Source organism: Pipistrellus hanaki (genome assembly GCF_964339955.1).
Source record: "Pipistrellus hanaki genome assembly, chromosome: 20".
Classification (NCBI taxonomy): domain Eukaryota; kingdom Metazoa; phylum Chordata; class Mammalia; order Chiroptera; family Vespertilionidae; genus Pipistrellus; species Pipistrellus hanaki.
Window position 1 is genome coordinate 6,811 of NC_140522.1, and position 13,340 is coordinate 20,150.

General features: G+C 65.8%; 2 protein-coding genes across 7 annotated transcripts in view; one reads left to right on the plus strand and one right to left on the minus strand.

The window, feature by feature from the left end:
* On the plus strand, positions 1 to 8,194 carry MYBPH (myosin binding protein H; the record flags this gene model as incomplete). Of its 4 annotated transcripts, XM_084868529.1 has the most annotated exons (11): positions 6 to 1,264; positions 1,367 to 1,501; positions 2,054 to 2,221; positions 4,346 to 4,434; positions 4,532 to 4,727; positions 4,900 to 5,039; positions 5,431 to 5,590; positions 6,909 to 7,045; positions 7,223 to 7,409; positions 7,685 to 7,715; positions 8,058 to 8,194. In XM_084868529.1, the coding sequence occupies exons 1-10, from the start codon at positions 943 to 945 to the stop codon at positions 7,693 to 7,695; spliced, it is 1,545 nt and encodes a 514-aa protein (XP_084724655.1). In that variant the 5' UTR covers positions 6 to 942. The 4 variants fall into 4 exon arrangements, with proteins under 4 accessions (XP_084724652.1, XP_084724653.1, XP_084724654.1 ...); XM_084868527.1 differs by having other exon boundaries at positions 3 to 1,264; positions 6,909 to 7,409; XM_084868526.1 differs by lacking the exons at positions 7,685 to 7,715; positions 8,058 to 8,194 and having other exon boundaries at positions 1 to 247; positions 588 to 1,264; positions 6,909 to 7,510.
* The window catches only part of ADORA1 (adenosine A1 receptor), a 22,349-nt gene continuing 15,158 nt past the window's right edge, over positions 6,150 to 13,340 (minus strand). For all 3 annotated transcript variants that reach the window (XM_084868531.1, XM_084868530.1, XM_084868532.1), the window contains one exon: positions 6,150 to 10,408. In XM_084868531.1, coding sequence (XP_084724657.1) covers positions 9,766 to 10,408 — 643 coding nt within the window. In that variant the 3' untranslated portion in view covers positions 6,150 to 9,765. The remainder of the gene's footprint in view (positions 10,409 to 13,340) is intronic.

Sequence of the window (13,340 nt, forward strand, 5' to 3'; positions counted from 1 at the left end):
ACGCCCAGCGGGGTGGGAGCTCGTGTCTCCGACTCCCTGACACCTAGTGTCTGGGTCACCACATGGTCACCAGTCTGACGTGTCCAGGGAATGAACCGGGGAAGAGGAACACACACTGCCTCATCCCCTCCCCTGCCAACGCCACGCCAGGCCCTGCTTTGAAGCGTCTAGAATGTTCCGAGTTCCGGCTTCCTCCGTGGTCCTTCCCACGCCTGCCTTACTGACATGAACCCACCCCGGAGCTGGGGTCTGTCAGTGGCGCTGTGACGGGGGAGGGGGGCAGGCGAGGGGGGGCAGCAGAGGCCCCAAGAGGGTCCTGCCAGCATCTCAGAGGGGCAGTAACAGGGACCCTGAACCCCCTTCCTGGGATCCCGTTGCTGATAGACCCACCTTGGCACCCCAACAACGCCCTCTATGGGCCCCTCAGCCACATACCCCACGAGGGAGACCCCCCGGGACGGGAGAGCGGGGGCGCGGCTCCCGGGGAGGCTATTTCGGGCCGTCTGGGCCCCAGCCCCAGGCTCCCGAGCCTGGGCACACGTGACCCCCGGGAGGCCAAGGCGGCCTGAGCTGGGTTCACCCTCCAGATGGAAGCTCATCGCCACGGCCCTGACCCCTGGCACAGGCCCCTGCCAGCGTCCTCTCGCCCATCTGTGCCTTCCTCCATCTGGGCACTGGCACCCCGGCTGCTGGGAGCCAAGCGGGTGATGGACGACACAGTGCCCTCTCAAGGGACCCTCCGCCCCTCCCCCGGAGCTATTCCTGGCCTGGGCGCCTCCCCGCTCCCAGCCCCCACCTGGCCTGACCCCACAGCTGGGAGCCATCTGGCTGGGGGTGGGGTGGCCTGCCTATATAAGCCGGGGCCTGGGTGCCCCAGCACCCTGCAGGCCAGACCCTCCACGCTGACCTCGGCACGCTCAGCCTGACCACAGCCGGCCGGCAATGACAGCGCCTTCGCAGGCCCCTGACTATGGCCCCGAGGAGGCCGCCCCCGAGGGGCCCAAGGTGCCCGCGGAGCCCTCTGGACCAGGGGCCCCATCGGAGCCCACGGGCGAGGAGCAGGCTCCCGTGGCCGCCCCCGAGGCTCCTGCCCCCACGGCCCCGCAGGCCCCTGACCAGGGTCCGGGGGAGCCTGCCTCCGAGGGGCCCGCGGAGCCCCCTGGACCAGGGGCAGCACCGGAGCCCACGGGCGAGGAGCAGGCTCCCATGGCCGCCCCCGAGGCTCCTGCCCCCGAGGCCACCAAGCCTGCGCCTCGAAGTGAAGGTACCAGAGGTGGGGCAGGCGGAGGAGGGATGCGGCACGGTCGAGGACGGGTGGGGGGGCTCTGAGCCCACGCCGCCTGTCCCCGCCCCTCCTCTCCCGCAGACGTGCCCAGTGCCCCCCTGAAGCTGACCATCGAGGACGTGAGCGACAGCTCGGTGACAGTGAGCTGGGAGCCCCCGGAGAGTCTGGGGACTCAGGGCCTGCAGGGCTACGTGCTGGAGCTTCGCAAGGAGGGAGGTGAGCTCTGGGCGGAGCACGCAGGCACCAGGGAGAGGGCTTGGGGGACACGGGGCCAGGGCCAGGCAAGGAGGCAGGGGGGTCGGTGTGTCCCCAGGAAGCGCTAGTCCCCCAGCTCCAGGGAGCCCCCGAGTGACAGCACACAGGATGGGGCGGGGCACTGCTCTGCGGAGAAGTGAGGGAGGGGCCGCCTCTAGGAAGACCCCTCGGAGGGTGGGCAAGCAACAGGAGGCAAGCAGAGGAAGGAGCTGGGGGTGGAGGGAGAGTAAGGAGATGGTGAGGAGAAATGGGACACATTCCTGTTTCCACCTCCATGGTGGCCAAGTTGGGCCTGGCCTCGGCCTCTGACCCCACCTTGCTGTGCGGCTTGGCCACTGCCCACCTCTGGGCTGGAGCACCCCCTCTGGGCACTCCCCCTGCCTCCTCCATCAGGCGTCCCCAACCACAGACACGAGGGCCGGGAGCGGGAGGAAAGGGGGACCAGGCCCAGCTCCGCAGCGGGAAGGGTGCCCATGGCCACGAAGCCAGGGCCTCCGGCCTCTCCCTCCGCAGCCTCGGAGTGGGTGCCCGTGAACGCCAGGCCCATGATGGTGACCCAGCAGACCGTGCGGAACCTGGCGCCGGGAGACAAGTTCTTCCTGCGCGTGGCTGCCACGAACCCTGCGGGGGCCGGGCCCCCTGCCACGCTGGACCAGCCCGTCCACATCCGGGAGATCATCGGTGAGGCCCGGCACTCAGGGGGTGGATGGGGAGACCGAGGCCGGCGGGCAGAGGGCACAGGCAGTCATCCCCGTCCCTATCACGTGGTACGCAAGCCACGTGCTGCCGCCATCTTGCCTTTAGACAGGTCCAGGTTCCCAGCAGCAATGACCCTCTGAAGGTCCAGGGGCCCATTTCTCTGAGTGCCCATCGCCCGAGCCTTGGGAAAAGGGTTTCCTGACCCGAGAATGGAGGCTCAGGGCTCCATGGTGTGGATGGAGAAGCATCCGGATTCCCTAGGCTCAGGTCCCAGTCCTAGACTCCTGCCATCCTCCTATCGAGTCTCCCACCCCCCGGGGGGCGGGGGCAAGGAGAGCTCATCCCTGCTCACCCCTGCTCATTCCTCTGGCCTGGGTTCCAGGGCTCCCATGGGGTCCAGGTCTCTGGTGGCAGGACGACAGGGCCCTCCAACGGCCCATGGCCATGTCTCCATCCCCCGAGGGAGCGCGGCCCCAGGGCCCAGCTGTTTCCCTTGCTAAGCTTTCTATTTGTGGGGCGCACCAGCCTCACGCCTACTGCTCCCTGCCAGAGCCGGTCAGGTTTCAGTCTGTTCACGGCCGTGAGTCATTCCTTCGGGCCCAAGGTCCCTGGGGACAGCCCGGGGTGCAGTGAGCAGAGACACAGGCCAGCAGGTGACTGAGGCCTCCTCACCTCCGCCCTCGCTCCATGCCTCCAGCCTCGGAGGCAGAACCACTGCTCAGGTCAAGGCCTCCAGAAACAGGGCGGGCCTTTGGTGGCCATGGGAGGGTCAAATTTGGGTTCAATGAGATGATCTCGGCTCCAGGGCCCGGGAGATGTGGCCACGGCAACTTAGAACCCTTGGCTGTCGAGCTGGGCCTCAGCGTCAGGAACTCGGGAGACCCAGCCTCCAGGGCAGCACCTCCCAGAACCCCATCCACACGGGACCTCTCCTGCATGCGCAGACACAGGGACCTGCCCCAGGGAGGGCCCCGGGAGCTCAGGCTCTCGCCCGAAGCCCGGCGCTGACAGCCAGCCTCGGCCCCTGCGACTCTGAGAATTCCTCTGGCAGCCGAGAAGGGGATTTCCTGGAGAGAAGAGGGGAGAGACTGTGAACAAACAGGACCAGCCAGCCCTCCTGGTGGGCAGGGCAGGGCGGGGGCCTGTCCAGGTTCCTCAGCTGCTCAGCTGTCCCTCCTTGGCCACCTGCAGCTGCCAAGCATTCCACCCGAAGCTGCCAGAGCCAAGCGCCCACACAGCTAATCCTCGGAGACACAGTGTTCCTTCTCCCTGTCTCCTCCCTCCGCCCTGAGAGCCACCAACTGCCGCCACCTGTCCATCCAGAGGCATCAGTCCCCCGCCACCCCCCCACCCCCCCCCCCCCCGCCGGGCAGCAGCTCGGCTGAACAGCTCCCCTGGGAATGTCCGTGGGGCAGGGATGCCCGTGGTGCCGGGCTGCCCCTGGTTGGGAGATGTAAGGACCCCGGTGTCCTGTCCTCGCCAGATTCCAGAGAGGCTTCCCGACTGAGCCTGGACTGTGTGTGTGTGCGTGCGTGCATACGTGCGTGTGCGTGTGCGTGTGCGAGCGTGTGTGTGTGTGTGTGTGTGTGTGTGTGTGTATGTGTGTGTGTGTGACAGAGAACAAGGGGATTGTCTGCTCTGGCGTCTTTTAGGAAGGAGACCTCCTAACCCTCCCACGTGACCAGGAGGCAGAACATGGGCACTTGGATCTCTAGGAAGGTCCTGGGCTCTTGAGGGGGGAGAGGGGGCTGAGTTCGGAAGCCTAGGCTGTGCCCCCTTTCTGGAATGCAGGCCGGTGGGTGAGGATCCCCGACATGTGGACCCAGGAATCAGGGGCTGCAGGAGAGTCGCAGCCAGCCGGGTTCCAGGAGCCTAGGGAATCCGGATGCTTCTCCATCCACGCCCTGGAGGCCCTGCCTTCCTGGGACTTTCTGGCTTAATTCCCCCGAGGGCTTTAGGGGGATTGGGGCCCCTCGATTTCTGGAGCAAGCTTCATTCATCCCACAAGATGACCCCACAACACACCCGAGAGCCCTCCAGCCCTGCCCACGGCCTCGCCGACCAGCAGTCCACGGCCGTGCTGAGTGGACCCTCACTCTGATGCAGAGCCCCCCAAGATCCGAGTGCCCCGCCACCTGCGCCAGACCTACCTCCGCCAGGTGGGAGAGATGGTCAACCTGCAAATCCCCTTCCAGGTGTGTGTGCGTGCGTGTGCGGAGATGGGGGCAGCAGCCTGGGTGGCGGTAGGGTGCGGGCACCTCCCTGCACACCCTGAGGGCTCCTCCCTCCCAGGGGAACCCCAAGCCCCAAGTCTCGTGGACCCACAACGGCCTCGCTCTGGACGGCAAGAGAGTGAGCGTGCGCAACGGAGACCAGGACTCCATCCTCTTCATCCGCTCGGCCCAGCGCGAGGACTCGGGCTGCTACGAGCTGACCGTGCGGCTGGAGACGCTGGAGGCCCGGGCGGCCATCAACATCCTGGTCATCGGTACGGGGCAGGGGGGGCAGCATGCCTCGCCCGGGCCTAGACACCCCACCTCCTACCCCGCAGCTGACACTCGTGGGGCAGGCCAGGGAGGCGCGACAGGAGCGAGGTCCTGGGGGTGGGGCTGTCCGGCCAGCCTGGCCCTCCCCTCACTGCCCCGGACACTGTCCTGCAGAGAAGCCCCACCCACCCAGCAGCGTCCGGCTGGTGGATGTCTGGGGCTGCAACGTGGCCCTCGAGTGGACGCCGCCCCAGGACACCGGCAACACTGAGCTCCTGGGCTACACGGTGCAGAAGGCGGACAAGAAGACACAGGTGAGGCTCTGGGCCTCCGGGGTGGTGGGGAGGTGTGGGGGCGAGGGAGGACCTGGATGAGGTGTGGGAGGCCCAGCCCCCTAAGATCGGGGACTGAGTGCAGATCTGCCTGCCTTCAGCCCGACACCCCCCGAGGCTTTTGGCACGATCCCTGTCCTCTCTGGGCCTCAGTCCCCCGTGAAGACTGCGGGGGGGGGGGGGGGGGAAGGGGAGGGAGGAGGCTCTCTGAGGACCGGAATGACCCCGAATGACCTAGAGGCCCCGCCTCCCGAGTGAAAGTCCCTCCGGCCGGCTGAGGGAGACGCTGCAGCTCCCAGGGGAGCAGCGCAGGGTGAGCAGGGAGTGGGGGGAGAGAGGGCGGTGATGACAGGCCAGTCCCCGGTCCCCGCAGCAATGGTTCACCGTGCTGGAGCGCTACCACCCGACCACCTGCACCGTCTCCGACCTCATCGTGGGCAACTCGTACTCCTTCCGGGTCTTCTCGGAAAACCTATGTGGGCTCAGCGACTCGCCCGCTGTCACCAAGGAGCTGGCTCACATCCGGAAGACAGGTAGGCCTGGGCCTGGATGGGAAGCAGGCCAGTCCCAGCAAGGCTGACTCCCCCCCGCCCACCTCCACCCCCACCTTTTCCTGGGTGTCAGCTGCCCTCGCTGAGGACTTCTCACTGATGTTGCTCCACACACAGCCATGCACACACACACACACACACAGCCATGCACATACACAGCCACACACACACACACATCCATGCACACACACAGCCATGTACACACACAGCCATACACACACACAGCCATGCACACACATATCCATGCACAGCTATGCACACAAATACCTATGCACAGCCATGCCCAGCTATGCACATATACAGTCATGCATAGCCACACACACAGCCATGCATACACACAGCCATACACACCCACACAGCCATGCACACACACACACAGCCATGCACACACATATCCATGCACAGCTATGCACACAAATAACTATGCACAACCATGACACACACAGCTATGCACAACTCTGCGCACATATGTACACACATGCACCTGAAAAGGGATGGATGTGGTGGTCTGACTTAACAAAGACAACAGAGCAGTCCCAGGCAAATAAGAAGTGTCCCTTAGGAGAGGGAGACTGTATTTCTTCCAAAGACGCCATGTGTCTGCAGACATCAGAGTGGTCATGGGGCCGGAGGAACCGGTATGAGGGCAGTGGGGACAGTGGACTCCGGCACGTCTGCTAATAACACAGACCTCCCAACCCTACGATAAGTCCACGTGATGCACAGGAGAGACTCAGCCTTTACTCTCTCCACACGGGCAAGACCCCTCACGTGGAGTGTTAAGTCCCAGGCCTTTCTCCGTCACCCTGCGCGCTCCCAGGCCTCCCCCACGTGGAGTCTGTCTGGCTCTGGAAGGCACACGCTTGTGAGCAGCACCCTAAGCTGCACAGAACTAGGGAGAAATTTCTGTTTAAAAAAGTAAAGCCAGCTATTTCTCCAAAGACAAACAAACCAGACGTAGCATCTCCAGCTGCTGGCCTCCACCATCAGCCAAGATCCTCTCCTCCCCCTGGCTCTCCTGCCCGCCCTCTCTCAGCTCCCCTTGCGGAGCCCCCGGGTCTCAGCTGTGCTCTGTCCCCGCACACTGGCCAGGAACCAGGGCCCACACGGAGCTCCAGGGAGGGGCGGAGGGCGTGGATTCCCATCGTCCTTGGACGCTAAGACCATCCTCCGGGCCGTCAGCACCGCAGGCCTCAGAAGATGGGAGCTGTGGCCTGCATCTGGGGAAGGGGCTGAGGTCCCTCCGAGGGGATCTCCTCTTGTAATCTCACCTTTACCCCCTTTTCTCCCGCAATCCCAGACATTGTTGCCAAACTTAAGGAGTTTGTTGAGAGAGACTTCTCAGAAGCCCCTTCCTTCACCCAGCCCCTGGCTGATCACACCACCACCTCCGGCTACAGCACCCAGCTCTCCTGCAGCGTCCGAGCGTCGCCCAAGGTGAGGGGCCGGCCCGGGGGTGCCTTGGGGAGAGGCGGGGGGAGGGAAGGGGGAGGAGGACCACAGGGCGGTGGGGCAGAGGAATCTGAGCAGGCATCTCCGCCAAGGCCTGCGGATGGCCTGGGAGAGCCCGCCCCAGCCACCGCGTTCCCGCCTCCCTGTGACCCTGCTCCCCAGCCCAAGATCATCTGGATGAAGAACAACATGAACATACTGGGGAACCCCAAGTACCGCACCTTCTCCGAGCAAGGCGTCTACACCCTGGAGATCCGGAAGCCCAGCCCCTTCGACTCCGGGGTCTACACCTGCAAGGCCGTCAACATGCTGGGGGAGGCGTCCGTGGACTGCCGGCTGGAGGTCAAAGGTGAGGGCTGGCGAGGGTCTCTCCTTAGGGACCCGCCGTGGGGCGAGCAGGAGAGGCCCCTCTTCTCCTGCGGGACTGGGGGGGGGGGGGGCGCGCCCTGAAACCCGCGGGAGGACTGGGCAGGGCGACGGTGCTGGGCGGCCGGGACGGTGGCCCCATGTGGCGGAGGAGGAGCATGTCCACCTGGGAGGCAGCCCGGAGCTGTGCTGGGTTCTCCGCCCCAACCCGGTCCCCAGAGGCCCCAGCTCTAACCGTGGGGTCTCTTCCACCCTTAGCCACACACTGAAGACCGTCACGGAGACACAGGTAAACCTGGGGGGCATCTGGGCGAGGCGGGCAGGGGAGCAGGGGAGGGGCAGTCACACACCCCTCAGGGCGATGCCGGTGGGACCTGGGGGCAGGGATTTGGTGGACGGTCTGGTCCTGGTTCTGAGAGACCTGGGGGGGGCAGGGGGGTGGACCTGTTTCTTGTCAGAAAAGCAGGGCCGACAGTGCGCGCCCCCTTCTCTACGAGGAGGTTCTTAGGCGCTGGACAGGGGAGAAGAGGCAGAGCCCAGACGAGAGGAAGGACAGAGGGCCCCTCCCCTGCCCTCCTCACCCCTCGGCCGCAGTGCCCGGACCAGGGTCATGGGGCATGTCCTCTGCCAGGTGCTGTGGGCCTGAGGGTCAGGGCCGCCAGGCCCATATCCGGCGCCAGGAGACTCCAGACCCCTCTCTGCTGTGACGACGACAGTGCTGCCCCTGGCCCAGCCTCACCTCCCTCCCCTGAGGCTGCAGCCCGGCGCCCAGGAGCGGGTGGGCCTGGCAGGCCCCGGGACGGGCTGGCTGGGCACCAGGACCCAGGACGGTGCCAAGACGGCTGTGCCCAGCAAGACGTTACATGCCGGGCAGAAACCCCAAATAAAGTGCACGTGTGCTGTCGGGGCCTCTGTGACCGATGATCGTCTCGTGGGGGGAAGTGGGGATGTGTCACCATTAGGGGTCTCCACGTGGAAGGTCTGACGGGAGGGGACGCAGGAGTCGGGGGGGGGGCGGGGGGCTTCTTGACGTGAGACGTTTGAGGATCTGGCTCTCACGGTCAGGGCTTGCCAGGCCCAGACAAGAGCTGTGAGCACACCCGCCCCCTCGCTGGAACCGAGGGCCTCCACGCTGCCCAGCTCCCACACCCTGACCGCCCCCGGGTCCTCTCCTAGGCTGTTGGCACCCTCGGCGTGGCGGCGGGCGCCTAGCAGTGGCTCTCCGTGCAGGTTCACAGTCTTTATTCGTCAGGTGCCCCCAGGAGCAGGGCACAGCACCTCTGAGAGAGGCGAGGCCGGAGCTGAGGCCTGGAGTCGCGACACACACAGAATCCTGCCCCTCCACCCTCTGCACCCGGCTCTGGGCTTGGGGGGGGGGCGGTGTGTGAGAGGGAGTCCCCCAGAAACCCTGGAATCCCGGGCTCTGCAGCAGAGCCCACCGTCCCTGAAAACTGGACGATGCCAGGGGTCCTGGGGCAGGTAAAGGCCAGCAGGACCTTCCCGCCTCCTCGATCAGGGGCTGGCTCCTCTGTCTGCTCCAGCCTGCCATACCCCCTCCCAGGAGTGCCCGTCACCATGTCCACCCTCAGCGGGCACAGTGCTCTCCAGAGCTGACCGTCTCCACCAGGCCAGATGCAGCAGAGAAGGGTGCTCCCTGGGAGAGCCCAGGCTGTCTGGGGGCAGGGGGCCTGCTGGGCTAGAGCCCGGAGGACAGGCCACACACTCAGTGCTGCCACCTGCAGGCTGGGTGCGGCCCACACCACCACTCCACACTGGCTGCTGAGCTCCAAGCTGAGGCTCCCAAGGCTGGTGGGAATAAAGCCGATGCTGGAAATGATGTCTGGACTGGCTCTGTCTGCCTCCCTCTCAAGGATAGCCCTGGGCTGCTCAAGGCAAGGGGGCGGGCGCCGTGGCACCCAGCGTGGCCGGGAGGCTGGGGCTGTGGGAGGGAGGGAGGGACTGAAGCTCCTCCATGGCTGCCCCTCCCTGGCTCGGCCCTGCTCCTCCAGAGAAAGGAAGGCCAGGACGTGTGGCTTCTCTTCGTCATTCATCGCGGAGGGGTGCCCTCCCTCCTGAAGCCTGGTCCCCGGCAGGTGGCATGGTCCCCCGCCTGCAGGCGCAGAGATGGCCTCCCCGGCCCTGGCCCTTGGCCTGAGGCAGGGGCTGCCCGTGGGACAGGCAGGCAGGCAGGTGGGGTGGCTCCAGCCCCTTCCCTCCTTCCCTCGGTTACCCGGTTTGTCCGCTGGATGCCCCCTCCCCCCCAGCCCGGGCCGGGGAGACCGTTAGTCCAGGCGGTGGGGCGAGCGGGTGCGGAGGGCCCTCCGTGGGCAGCAGCGGGTCTAGTCGTCCGGCCGCTCCTCCGGGGGGTCCTTGTCCGCGGGGCGCGCGGCCCGGCGGCAGCGCAAGTGGTCGTTCCAGATCTTGAGGAAGGTGGCCCGGAACTTGTGGATGCGGAAGGCGTAGACGATGGGGTTCATGGCCGAGTTGCCGTGCGTGAGGAAGATGGCGATGTAGGTGAGCAGGCTGGGCTTGTGGCAGCGCGGGCAGAAGAGGGTGATGCAGTTGAGGATGTGCAGGGGCAGCCAGCAGAGCGCGAAGAGCAGCAGGATGAGCGCCAGCGACTTGGCGATCCTCAGCTCCTTGCCGTAGTACTTGTGCGGGTCGCCCGCGGACGCCGACACCTTCTTGCTGAGCTGCCGGCGGATCAGGTAGAACACCTCCAGGTACACGAGCGCCATGAGCAGCAGCGGCGGCAGCACCCACACGAAGAAGTTGAAGTAGACCATGTACTCCATGCTGATGACCTTCTCGAACTCGCAGCGGATCACCGGCTCCCCGGCACTGCCGTTGGCCGCCCAGGCCCGCTGCACCGCGCCCAGGTTGTTCCAGCCGAACATGGGCGTCAGGCCCACCACGAGCGAGAGGAGCCAGCAGCCGGCGATGGCCACCGCGGCCCTCCGGGGCGTCACCACCGTCTTGTACCTGGGGGGGAGGGCAGAGTGAGACCCTGAGGCTCCCGGCTCCCCCAATACCGTCCCCCACCGCCCCACCAGGGCCCAGGGAGCGGGAGTGGGTGTCTTTGGCTAAAGTGCCGTCTCTCAGGGTCTGAGATTGGGGGACGCACTGGCTCACCGCTCTTAGTGATGGAAATCACATGGAAAGCGTAGGATGCTCTTTAGACTTTTAATAAAATCACCGATGTGGAATCGCTGTGTGAGCTGGGCGTGTGCCCTGGTGGCCTCGTCCCTGATTCCTGACAGCCCTCGTGGGGGGAAAGCACCAGCAGGTGAAGACACGGAGGTTCACAGCGTTCTGCGACCTGCAGGCGCCTCCCAGCTCATGTCCCCATCACCACACAGCCACACAGCCACACAGCCACACGGCCCCTGTGCTGGCCACACAGCCACGGCTGCACCAGCCCCTCCCCTGTGCCGGCGACACTCACGAAGCACCCACACCCTCCTCCGGGCTGGTCCACTCCCCGGCCAGCTCCCCCCACTACCCTGTGCCCAGCTTCTCCTCCCTCCCTCCCGCCCCGTCACTGCACAGGGCTTGGCCTCAGAACGGGCTGCGCACACCAGGCCCCTGGGGAATGGCTCTCAGGAGAGCAAGCTGTGCTCCTAAGCCTCTGCTCCTGTTCAGCGAGCTGTGCGTGCCGAGTCCCGGGCACTGCTCTCCGCGGGGAGTGAGCCGAGGACCCCTCCCTCAGCCCACCTGGGGGAGAAGACCCAGGTAACACCACAGGAAGGAGGCAGGCAGTGAGGCGCTGCAGGCGTGGCCTGTGTCCATGGAAGGAAATATCCGGGACCCTGAAGGGCTGAGCTTCCACACATCACGACACACGGACGCTGCAGACATGTGCGTGACCCAGAGCCTGACGAGGTGACAGCCCCGCACCCTCCCGTCCCCGCGGAGGCCGAGTGCGCCCACGCCCCCCCATTCCCGTAAGCACGCCTGGCCAGCAGCCCTCTGGCCGCACACGGCCGTGGAGCGGGAGCCAGAGGCCAGAGGAGCCGGCTCAGCACAGCCTCGTGGTCATTTTCCAAAGCGGCTGCCAGGCTCCGAGCCTGTAAACAGCTCCTGAGGCCCGTGGGGTGAGGGGCCCCCTTCCGGCTGCTTCTCGGTCCCTTTGCAGCGATGACGCCCCAGGCCCGTCCTCCTGGGTCTCACCACGGCCCACAGCCCCCCGAAGGCCTCACGGGAAGGGAAGGGGAGGGGAGGGCGGTTTGGGGGTGGGAGGGGTCTGCAAAGCGAGGTGGATGGGACCTCATTTCTACTCTCCTTATCCTCCAGGTGACTCCCCCATCCTCCCCTCCCCTGGAACCAAGCATCCTGTGTCCCCTCAGCACAGCCTGGGAGCTGCCCCACAGGCAGCATCTGCCTGGGGTTCCCTTCGCCTGGACCTCTGTTCTGCCTCAGCCTGAGAGGGCAGGGCGGAGCTATCCTCCATTTTGTGTAACTGGACCCTCGCCCTCACCCAGCCAAACAGGGTCAGCCAAAGCAGTGACATCACCGCCGTATAAAACCCCTAGACTTGTGGAAGTTCGCTCTGGTCCGCCATGCTGTCGGCGTGAGTGGGATGGAGCCCATGCTAGCGTGGAATTCAGAATTTCTGCAATTGCATCGGATTCGGCTCCCTGGTGGTCCTTGGGGATTACGGAACCTCAGCACAAGCCGAAGCCATTCCCTCCACGGGGACCCCAGCAGGAAGGCCCGCCTGGTGCCCATAATGCAAGGAGCCCGTCTGCCCTCCAAGTCTGCAAGCTACTGCATCAAGTCCTCCTCGAGGCTCTCCGTGTCCCAGAAGCCCGGCCGTGAGTCCCGGGGCCAGACCAAAGCGGCAGGTCTCCGTGACGAGAAGAGAGCGAGGAAGGAGGGCTGCCGGGCACCACCCACGCCTGCAGGGCTGGGGCGCGTGCATTGTCTGTGAGCCCTTCCACACTCACGCCCCGGAACCCCGAGCATCCCAGGGGAACCCCAGTCTGAGGTTCAAGACCCAGAAGCGAGCGAGCCACCAAGCAAGTCTCCGGCTCCCAGCCCGGCTCCTTTGGGGCGACGGCTGGCCGGGCTGTTCGGATGCAGGATGATTGGCAGGTGGAGAAGGCCCCTCTCCTACAAGTTTGACCATGGGATCGTCTGGACCCCGTTCAAAGAGGGGCCTCCCGGAGGTGGGGGTGGGCCGAGGACCACGGAGAGAGGAGGTGGCACTGACTATCCTCGGAGGACCCCCGAGAGAGGAGGTGGTGCTGACTGTCCAGGTGGGGGCGGCGGGGAGGCACCTTCTCCTGGGAGAGGCCCCCTCCCCCCCCTGACTTCCTGGAGCCCCTGGTCACCTCGTTCCTGGGCTCCTCCGGCCAGGTCCCAGCAGACCCTGCGGCCGGCCGGGGTATCAGCTCCCATCTGTTTTCCTTGCTATTTTCTCCACGTGGGAAAGGCCCGGGGCAGGACCTCGGCTGACGTGGGGCAGGTTCTCACAGGAAGGCTCCCTCCCCCGCTCCCCTCCCCCAGGCTGGAGCACCACCTCTCCTGGACCTGGGAAAGGAAAGCAGAGGCTGCAGTCCTGGGTGCACGTGGCTGAGGCACCGGACGTGCCTCCAACATCGGGGTGTCCCTCCCAAATCAGGGTGCAAGGCCTGGCCACCTCGGGCATGCTGGGAACTGGCCCTCAGGAGTGAGGCTGCCTCCGGAGCGGGCGGTCACAGCCGACGGGAGGGGTAGCCACAGGCGGCAGTGACACTCCAAGTGGGGCCTGTCCCCGGGCGGCTCCTTGAAGTTACCATAAAGGGACCGGCCACCTCGAACCCCTCAGGCCCGAGACCCACACCTGAGTCTGCCCTCCCTGTGATTCTTAGAAGCAGAGACACACTGCCAAAACCAGTTTGGCTCAGTGGATAGAGCATCGGCCTGTGGACTA